The sequence below is a fragment of the Gavialis gangeticus genome, unplaced genomic scaffold (genome assembly GCF_001723915.1).
Source record: "Gavialis gangeticus isolate Ggan-Ray unplaced genomic scaffold, GavGan_comp1, whole genome shotgun sequence".
Taxonomy (NCBI): Eukaryota; Metazoa; Chordata; order Crocodylia; family Gavialidae; genus Gavialis; species Gavialis gangeticus.
Genome location: NW_017729006.1, coordinates 27,464,534 through 27,475,610, shown reverse-complemented (window position 1 = coordinate 27,475,610; position 11,077 = coordinate 27,464,534). Strand labels below are relative to the sequence as shown.

General features: G+C 40.8%; 1 protein-coding gene across 1 annotated transcript in view; it reads left to right on the top strand.

Moving 5' to 3' along the window:
* DPY19L1 (dpy-19 like 1) overlaps positions 1–11,077 on the top strand; it is a 111,057-nt gene that overhangs the window by 26,308 nt on the left and 73,672 nt on the right. The window contains exon 9 of the mRNA XM_019509036.1: positions 9,748–9,805. Coding sequence (XP_019364581.1) covers positions 9,748–9,805 — 58 coding nt within the window. The remainder of the gene's footprint in view (positions 1–9,747; positions 9,806–11,077) is intronic.

Genomic DNA, 11,077 nt, shown 5'->3' with positions numbered 1-11,077 from the left:
CGGGGGCCCAAACAGGCAAAGACGCCTGTTCAGGCCTCTCAATTAACCGACATATTTTGTTATCCGGCACCCCCCATTCCCTATGGGTGCTGGATAACAAAGCTTTTGCTGTACTAACTTAACGTGCCATAATCAGTGCTACTGTGCATTAGTGTAGACGGAATTTTTTTTTTTTGTGATGTTGCTGCCTATTAGACTAAATCTACTATGTATTTGTACAGGCTTTGCCCACCGTGCTAATGCATAGTAGAATTAGTCTACTGTGCTCAAAGCACCTTGTATAGATGTGTCCAGCATGTTTTTCCCAGAAGCAGTTAACCAGATATTCTTCGCTATTTTGTGCTTCAGTATTCTGATCTCTTCTCATGTAGTAAACTAATGTTCCCCGTAGGCTAATATAGTGCTACAGCATGCATAATACAGTTAGTGTTTAGGATATAGGACTGCATCACATTGTTTGCTGTTAGCATATTTCTCAAACTATATTCACCTTAACTTAAATTTATACTCTTTGTTTTTTAAGTGTAGGAGTTTTGTTTCTTTTTTTTGGTTTATTCTTGTGTTTTGATCTTGATATTTTTGTATTAGTAGATGGAAAAGGTTATATGTTAACTGCAGCAGTGAATAGTTCTGTGTATTTACCATGGTGACTGTCTTAGCACCCAGTTGGTATGTTTTAATTATCTTAAGTTGTACCCGGAACTCATTGATTCTGCATGACCTCTTTATTTTTCCTGGGTGAAAAATCTTGCAGTATTTATCCAGTCTTTTTTTTAAGTGTGGTTACTTCTGCCCATATATTGCTAAACAGCTTTATTCTGTTGTCCTTTTTAGCCTTAAAAAATAACAGTAATTAACTTTTTGAGAGTATTATGTTTTCTTAATGTCGTAATTTTTGTAATTTTTGTTTTGCTTACCGATTTTGTTTTACTTGGTAGGCTTATATTCTTGTAAACAGGGAAGGAAAATGAAACCACTTGTATGCATGCTAATTATCTTTTTTCTTTTTTATATTTACTGGCTAGTTGAGTTCACCAACATGTAGAAATAAAAATTTAGGGTTGCTTCCTAATAAACGTAAACATTATTAAAAATTTCTCTCAACTAAGTCATAGATCTACCTTACATAAGTATTTCAGGTGAAGCTGAAGCCATAGATGTTAATGATGTGAAATTTACAAAAGTATTGAAACTTTTTTCCCTTTCAGTAGTTTTCCTTTTACAAATAACAGAATATTTAATATTCTATCAAATATACTGCATAAGAGCAGAAAGAACTTTTATTGGGTGAATCCCAGCTATGAAGTAGAGAAAGATATGGCATTCAGTGCAAAGGAAAAATTTCTGTGAAATTCTTTCTGTGGAGTTCAGCCTTCAGGAGTTCTTGGGCTATCATGAAGATGGAACAGATGGTTTTCTGGCATTATGCTCCTCTGTAATTGGGGATATCCCAGTGAATTTGTCTAGAAAAATGTTGCTAAAGGTAGCAATTTAGTATTCATGCCTGCCTATCCCATCATAATAAATAGCTATTTTTGTGTAAAGATCCTATCTGTTCTGAGGATTTTAACAACCGTTAACTGAAGGACATGCTATGAACTTAATTTCTAGCTTGCAAAAATTATATTTTTAATATCAAAGTCATATAAGGACAAAATAAATTTAGAATAACTATTTTTTCAGAATTTCAAAACTAATGTACTAGAGGCAAGGGCCTTTTTTGGTGGTATCTTTTTATTGTACCAAATGTATAAGTTAGGAGAGATGTTAAACAGCCTTTTGGGTATAAAATGCCCTTCTGGTCTGTGCTATGGACTGTCATGTCTACAACAATATTCTAGTCCTACTAAAACTAATACAAACAGTATTAGTATAAAAAAATTTTAAAATCTTGAACTCCAGAACTAAACCTTCCTGTGTCTTGGGCACATTATACATTTCTACTTCTAAAGTATGGAGTAGTAAAAATGTTTTTGTAGTGAAATAGTAACAACCTATACAACAACATGAGAGCACTCCTGCGGTAACTTCGTATTTCTAGCAAAGTATAGCATACTACCCAGTTTCTTGAAATTGTTCTTGTGTTTTAAGACTAAAACAATGAGTCCGTTTGCTTTGTTGCCATATTTTAAAGTTTTCCGTATAATATTCTCCCACTGTAAAAGTAATATTTTAGTCCTTACCTCCCTTACCTTTCCCCAGTCGTTTCATGTGGACATGATCTTGGACATAAACTATCAAATACATTTGTTAGCTTGCTTAATTACAGCCTTTTTTTTTTTTTTTTGGAAATGAACTTGTTAGTGATGTTAGTTAATTCTATAAAAAATGCAATGATCAGTACTCCCTGATACTCTTGAGATGAGTTATTTTTGTTGTTTGTATCAGCTCTGCAACACTACTCTGTGGTGTCAGGAGCCTGTTCCGTTTCGAAATAAGTGTTCTCAGCTGAAATAATTTTCATGTTGGATATGGCAGTATTTTTTTCTTTGCTAATTAATGTGCACCATTTTGAAACCTCAGTTCTTTTGAGCATTGGCAGTTTCCCTGTGATATAACAGGTTTAAACACATTCATTTGAGGTCCTTCTATATTTATACAATGCAAGAGTGCATTAGGCATTATGCCGGATGTGGCCATCCCTTCAAATTCTTCTAGCCCGGTGGTTCTCAAACTTTTCGCGGACCACTTGAAAATTGCTGAGGATCTTGGCAGACCATTTAATAAACTTATTTCTGTTCTACAAATCAAAGCACACAACTCATATTTTAATATCGGTAGTCTTACCTTTCTAATGTGATGGATATGCCTGTTTTTTGAGCAAAGTTCTGGGGAGTCTGGTGTAATGTTTGTCAGCTTTAGCTTTAGGTCCCCTTTCTGTGGACCACCTGAATGGAGCTTGTGGAATAGTGGTGGTCCGCAGACCACGGTTTGAGAACCTCTGTTCTAGCCATAAACTAAATCTTGATGTGCCTTAGACCTGCAGGGCACAGAACTGTGTGTGTCCTGAGACAGTGTCCCAGAGCCAGTGCTCTGTGTACAGTGCCCCAGCTCAAGTAATAATTTGTTAAATGAAGTTCTTCAGGAGTTGCATTCAAACTGTTTGGAAGCTGTATCTGGTCCACAAACCAGTTTGGCTGCTCCTATAATATATAGTGAATATGCAGTATGACCTGAATTGTTCCACTTGTGTACTGCTGTAACTCCACTGAAACCACTGGATGTAACTTCAGTTGAACTGCTTTGGATAAGTGAATTGTTGGTAGCACAATGGATCTATTCAATTCTTGTGCTGAACTAATGAAATTCTTAGAAACAAAGTTCAGGTTCAGTAAAGTATTCCTGCTGCTAGATAACTGATTAATTGTAACTTCTCTGACACTACTTTAGCTGTAGCAGCAGAATTAAAGGTTTTCTTGTTCATCCTGAGTTTAAGATGCAGCATCAGAGAAATGTACATTTTATACCAGGAATAAAGTAATCCACTTGTTAGGAATTTAATCGCAACTTTGGTTCTGTTTGGTTTCTAGGTACCAGGAATCATTGACATAAAAATGTTAATGCTGAAATTCATTTGGCTGCATTGTTATTGTTGTTTCTCTAATCCCCTAGGTGGCAACGTTTGAATTATCTGTTGTCTCATTTTCATATACATACTTGGAAAAACTGTGGCCTTGCACCTTTTTTGCTTCACTTCCAAGTTGAGAATTCATGTGTTGAACTTTGAACACAAAATCTGATGTTGTACTTCTGTTAGTTTTATCTTATAAGATTCAAGGTATCAAATATTACCAAAGAGAACTTTAATGTACTTTAATACATACAGAAGCATCTATGCCACTACTTTTACAGAATTTAAGCTTTCTTTTAAAAAGTGCAGGATTTATGGTTGCAGAGATAAGCTTAGGGGGGTTTTGCAGAATGATTTTACTGAGAATGCTGCTGTTGTTCATCTCCAAGAGACTTTTGAAGCTTGTGTAGACAAGAGTCTCTGTCCAAAACTGGGCATAATTTAAAAATCACCTGCTGTTTCTTATAGTTCTTAAAACTAGAAAGTATTCAGAAGCTTGGATGCAACAGTGGGACTGATGGGAGGACATAAAGTGGAGATTAGGAGGTTTGTGTGTACAGTGATGAGGATGCGCTCCTTATAACTGAGGAGGCTGTGGAATGAGGCAGAAAATAGCAAGACACTGGCTTGTAGGAGCCAGGGGCGTTTTTTTCTCTTCAGGAGCAGACTTCCCGGCTCTTGTTTACTACATGTTTATTAGCTTGAGGCTTCTTAGGAACTTGGGAAACGTTTAGGAAGGCTGGGAAGAAGCATCTTGCCAGTCGTCAGGTTTGAAGGATAGGCTTGAATGGGTAATGGGTTGCGGCTTGAATTTTTATAGGTGTGTCAGACATTGTGTTTTGCAGCAGTCTTTTTATGTTGCAGACTATGAAGATTTCAGTAAATTATCCTTATCTTGTGCTCTTTCGTTTGAAATGGGCAGAAACAGGACCTCTGTTCTGTTTTCCATGAAGACACCTTTAAGGTAGCACCAGGTATCCTGTTCAGATATCCAAGGATTGATACAATCTTTAAAAAAACAAACCAACCAACCTTACATGTCAAACCTAAAGAACACTTCCCCATTTTAACATCATTGCTTTTGTGTTGAACTCCATTATATTAAATAGAGTATGTTGGTTGCAAACAGAAGTGCAAATAAAATTTATTGTTCTCTGAACTGAAAGTTTCAGCTGAACTATGTTTTCTGCATACAGGTTTCCTTCGCCAACCATGGAAGTTAGGTTCTGGAAAGTTCCCGTGGCTGGCAAAACTGCAGTAGGTAAAACTAAAGGCTTATGGGATAAATGGAGTTAGGGACTTGAGTACTGTACAGTATAGTGTGTAAAAATCATTTTTACTTATCTTTAATACATGGGGTGGTCAACCAGGTGTAGGCATACCCCTAGGTGTACTTAGGCAGGTTATAGGGGTATGAGCACACCCAGGGCATGGTGGCAGTGTCTTCCCCAGTGCGTTCATCTCTTACCCGGGGGAGGGAGAAGAGGAAGGGGAGGAGAGGGACATGCCGGCTGGTCCTGCACAGTATACTGTGGCGCTTCCCTGCCCCCACCCGTCTAAATGATGAGCAAGGAGATCCCCATGCGGCTTCTCTTTTCCCTGCCCTGCTGGGTTGTGGGGGAGGGAAGCAGGGCAGCAGGGAACAGCAGTCTTGGCCAGGCTGGGTTGTGGTACAATCCAAGCCCAGTGGCAGCAGGAGCTGCACGCCCGCACACGTGGATGACCCTCTAGGCTCAGGTTGTCCCATGACCCAGCCCAGCCGGGGCTGTTGTCTCCTGTTGACCTGCTTCCCTCCCCCGTGACCTGGCACGGCAGGGAGCAGAACAGCTGTGTGGGAATCTCCTCTACCGCTGCTGCTTACCTGTGTTTCCCTCGTGACGTGCCTCCTGCACGCGGGGCTGTATTAAGGGCAGTGGCATGGGGCTGCACCCCTCAAACTAGTGGCAGGCACAGGAGGCACGTTGCTGGGGCAGCACGGGGCAAGAAGATCCCCGTGTAGCTTCTCTGCTCCCTGCTGCACCGCGTCACAGGGGGAGGGGAAACCAGGCAGCAGGGAACAGTGATGAGCAGGCTTGCTGTGGGTAGGGCAGCTCCCTGCAACTGTGTGCACCTCTGGCAGGGCGGGGGGCCATCTCTGGCTGGGGGAGCAGGGGCTGTGGCAGGGAGAAGGAGAGGCAGAGCAGGGCCAGGGGGTTGGCGGGCTGATGTGCAGCCGTGGAAAACTGTGGTTACTCAAAACTATACCGTAGTAGCCAGTATGGCATACTACATACATACATATTAACTGTAGATACTCAAAACCATGGTTGGTGAGGGAAACCTGTAGTCATTTGTAAATATGTAACAAGCTTGTTTTGAGTCTACTTCTAAGGGAAAACTATTCCCGGTTTACTTTATTTAGCACTTACAAAGCATAGCTCACCTTCTGAATATTCTGTCTTGAACGAACCATGCTATTTTCATAATATTTCAAGGGGCAGACATTTCTAAGTATACTGACTAGTGAGCATTATGTTAAAAATTCTAATTAGGTGTTTTTAGCCCTTAATATGGGTTTCATTACTGCTACTTTTATCGGGGAACCATAATAGTTTATAAACTACTGAACACGCTGAATAGATTTTGTTTATGTTGAGGGCTTAATTTTTGGCAAGCAACTACTTTGTATGTGCAGTTATGTATGCAAATGATATTTTGATGTATTTACATGTGTAAGTGTCTGACTTGTAATCCAAATGTAATTTGGTTTCTGGGCCTGTAATTGCTGTGTTGCAAGAGGCTTCAGCAGTTTGTTTAGGGAAGGTTGTGTCCGAAAATGGACAGAAATGAAAGAGGTAGCACTGGTTTGTTTTTAATTCCTTCTATAGCTCTCCTGGTCATGCAGTATTGACTACATTAAATAGTTGATATACTGAATACTTCGAGATTTACCAGTATTTTATATTGTAAAACGCTGTTGTGTTGTAAAAACCTTGCAGATTTAAAAAAAAAAGGAGCTGCATCTTATTACTTAGTCCTCCTCCCTCCCCTCCCCCACCCCAATCCATCACTAATAGTAAGTATTTTCTTTCTACTCAAAAAAAGAAATACACAGGCCACTTAGTACATTTTAAATTTACAGCATACTAAGAAATTGCACTCTGTTTTTCTTTTGACTTTTGACTTGGTACAATTTTTATCTCTTTAGGCTACTATGTGGTAAGTTACTGCTAAGAGAAAATAACTATCAGTAGTTTTATATTACTTTACACCACTTTCCTTTTAACCTTGTCCATAGTGTATTTCAACTAGAAAAACTAAAAAGAATGTTCTTAATAAGGTTTCAAAGTCAAATACTTGAAGTTATGAACCACCACAGTTGAAGTGGTTTTGTATAATCCTAAAGTAGTTCTGAGCATGCTTGTGACAAACTGGAATTACCTGATCATAGTTCTCTTGTCCTGTCCTACTACAAAGGATCCCATCGCATTTAGAGCACTGGATGGATTGTGCTCAGCAAAAAAGGTGGCAGTTATCCTATTATAAAAATATATATGGAATAATAGAAAATTAAAAACAAATAATAGAATCATAGACATAGTCTAGCTCCATCGTTTTTGTAACAACCCTTCAGGTAGTTGAAGGCTACTATTAAATCCCCTCTAAGTCTTCTTTTCTCCAAACTAAATAAGCCCAGCTCCCACAGTTTCTCCTCATAAGCCATGTACCCCAGCCCCTTAACCATTTTCATTGCCCTCTACTGGACTTTCTCCAATTTGTCCACATCCTTTCTGTAGTGGGGGGCCAAAAACTGGACACAGTACACAATATTATAGAGGGAAATAATCACTTCCATTGATCTGTTGGCAGTGCTCCTGCTTAGGAACAAAAGGAAGGTGAAGGAAAGTGTGGGGCCCTTATTGAATGCGGGAGGCAACCTAGTGACAGATGATGAGGAAAAGGCTGAAGTTCTCAATGCCTGTTTTTACCTCAGTCTTCACAGGCAAGGTCAGCTCCCAGACTACAGAAGCAGGCTAGACAGTCTGGGGAGAAGGTGAGCAGCCCTCAGCGGTGAAAGAACAGGTTAGGTACTGTTTAGAAAAGCTGGACATGTACAAGTCTATGGAGCTGGATAAAATGGATCCAAGGGTGCTGAGGGAGTTGGCTGATGTGATTGCAGATCCGCTGGCCATTATTTTTGAAAAGATGTGGCATTTGGGAAAGTTGCAGATGATTGGAAAAGGGCAATAATAATGCTCATCTTTTAAGAAAGGGAAGAAGGAGGATCCAGGGAACTACTGAGGTGAGACTCATTGGTCTGTCCCTAGAAAAACTGTGGAGCTGGTCCTTGGAGAATCCACTTCTAAGCAGTTGGAGGAGAAGGTGACTAGGTGAATCCATGCTGACTGTTCCAAGGGCAAATCATGCCTGACCAACCTGATTGCATTCTGTGTTGAGAAAACTGGTTCTGTGGATGCAGGGAAAGCAGTGGATGTAATATACCTTGACTTTAGCAAGGCTTTTGATATGGTCTCCTACAGCATTCTTGCAAGCAAGCTGAGGAAGTACAGGCTGGATGAATGGACTGTAAGTTGGATAGAAAGCTGGCTGGAACATGGGGCTCAGTGGGTAGTAATCAATGGCTCAATGTCTACCTGGCAGCCAGTTATAAAGTGGAGTGCACCCAGGGGTTGGTCCTGGGGCCAGTTTTGTTCAGTATCTTTATTAACGATCTGCACCCTCAGCAAGTTGGTGGATGACATCAAGCTGGGGGATGTAGTAGATGCAGTGGAGGATAGGGCTAGGATTCAGAGTGACCAAACAAATTGGAGGATTGAGCCAAAAGAATCTCATGAGGTTCAACAAGGACAAGTACAAAGTCCTGCACTTAGGACAGAGTAATCCCATGCACTGCTACAGCCTGGGGACTGACTGGCTAAGCAGCAGTTCTGCAGAAAAGGACCTTGGGGTTACAGTGGACAATAAGCTGGATATGAGCCAGCAGTGTGCCCTTGTTGTAAAGAAGGCTAATAGCATACTGGGCTGCATTAGTAGGATCGTTGCCAGCAGATCAATTTATTCCACTCTATTCTGCGGTGGTGAAGCCACATCTGGAGTACTATGTTCAGTTTTGGGGCCCCCACTATAGAAAGGATGAGGATAAGTTAGGGAGAGCCCAGCAGAGACCAACAAAAATGGTTCAGGGCCTTGGGCACATGATTTTTGAGAAGAGGCTTGGTGAAGAGAAGAGAAGACAGAGGATTTAATAGCAGCCTTCAATTACCTGAAGGGTGGTTCCAAAGAGGATGGAGCTAGATTGTTCTCAGTGGTGGCAGATAACAAAACAAGGATCAACAGTCTCAAGTTGCGGCAAGGGAGGTTTAGGTTGGATATTAGGAAAAAATGTCTCACTAGGAGGATAGGGAAGCACTGGAACAAGTTACCTAGAATGGTTGTGGAATCTCCATCCTTGGAGGTTTTTAAGGTCTAGCTTGGCAGCCCAGTATGCTTGTTAGCCTTCTGGGCAACAAGGGCACACAGTTGGTTCTAATGCAGCCCAGTATGCTTGTTAGCCTTCTGGGCAACAAGGGCACACAGTTGGTTCATTGCTTATTGTCCACTGTAACCCCTAGGTCCTTGTCTGCAGAGCTGCTGCTTATGCAGTATGTCAGTCTGATGACCATTGGACTGTGTGGAGACTAGGCTACTGGTTACAGCATTGTTTTTCCATGAGCTTTTCTGCTTGCTGGGTGGTGGACACCTTGAATACAGGTTCGCCGCCTTATTTCTCTTTGACATGTGTATGTGGGTAAAGCAAGCTTGGGTGCCAGCATGCTTCCCAAGAGTTGTGAAGAAGCAGTGTAGACACACAGCAGCTCTGCAAGCCAGTAGATGTTCATTTTAAAGGCATAGCAAAATCAGAAAGGTTTTCTGGAAGACATAGAGGAGGTGCTGTGCAGAGGGTAGACTGATTTAAACATCACATTCATTGCCTAACTAATATCTTACCTGGCTTACACTTTTTTTTTTTTTCCTTTCCAGGTTCAGATAAAGATATACATATTTCTATCTCCTTTATTCTTAAAATGATATTCAGTATTTGATTTAATGTGGCAAAGCTTGTGAATATGATTTTTCAGAAGATATTACTGAATGGTATTAAACTGTTGCACTCATTTGTCACATTCTTTTTACAGTGGGAGCCGTCTAGGAGGCCTAGTAACTGTATTGTGCTACTTTTTCAACCATGGGGAGGTAGGTCTTTCAATCTTTTTTCCAAGTTTTGATTTTTAGACCAAATGAGGTACATGTAATTTCCTTCAACAATGTACATTTTACTTATTTCAGTGTGGGTTTATAAATTTGGAGAAGTCACACATTTAATGAAAAGAAGATTTGCGTTGGTGGCATTAAATGTGCCACTGTAGGAGAGCTTTTTTCCCACCCCCCAACAGAACTTGATCATTGTCTATGTAAAGACAATCTTTAATATGTATCCCCTATTTTAGAGTCCTTCATACTTGAGTGTTTCTCGGATTTTTTTTTTAATAAGAGAAGTTAGGTTCAAATAAATGTTTAAAACTGGAAGAAAATGGGTATTATCCAGGCTTTGCTGTTGTGTGAAGGTAGCTTTTCATTCTTGTTCAGCTTATTTTCATGCTGTTAAATGAACCTGGAACAGTTGTTTTTTTATTCCTCACAAGAATTACCCATGCAAGTTCTAATAAAATGTAGTATTTTTATTTGAATAATATTCTTTTGATTTACCTTTTTTACTTCTAATGTGTCTGGTAAAGGTTGAGATTTTAATTGTGCAAAAATCAAGAAATTGACAGTTATTTCCATCTCTACTCCAGATTTAACTTGGCTAGACTGTATGTATAAACAACACTGTATTTATGGAGAAGGTACAGTGACTGTACCCCCTCAGGCCCCAGGGGAGGCGCACCTAGGCCAAGGGTCAGTGAGGATCTAGTCAGGGAACTTCTGGAGGGACTGGATGTATTAAAATCAGCTGGTCTAGACTATCTCCACCCCAGAGTGCTTAGGAAATTAGCTGAGGCCATTGCGGAGCCCCTGGCACGACTTTACGACCACTCGTGGTGCTCAGGTGTGGTGCCACAGGACTGGAAGAGGGCCAGCATGGTTCCCATCTTCAAAAAAGGGAGGAAGGAGGACCCAGGAAACTATAGGCCAGTTAGTCTTACCTCGATCCTGGGTAAGGTTTTTGAGAGAATTATCCTGGCACATGTCCATGAGGGGCCAGCAGGGGAGATTATGTTTAGGGGCAGCCAACACGGGTTCATTAGAGGCAGGTCCTGTCAGACCAACTTGGTGGCCTTCTACAACCAGGTCACCAAATCCTTAGATGCAGTGGTAGCAGTGGACATAGTCTTTCTGGACTTTAGGAAGGCCTTCGACACTGTCTCTCACCCCGTTCTCATGAAAAGGGGGACTGTGGTGTCGACACCTACTTAGTCAAATTGGTCGCCAACTGGCTGGAGGGCTGCACCCAGAGAGTGGTGG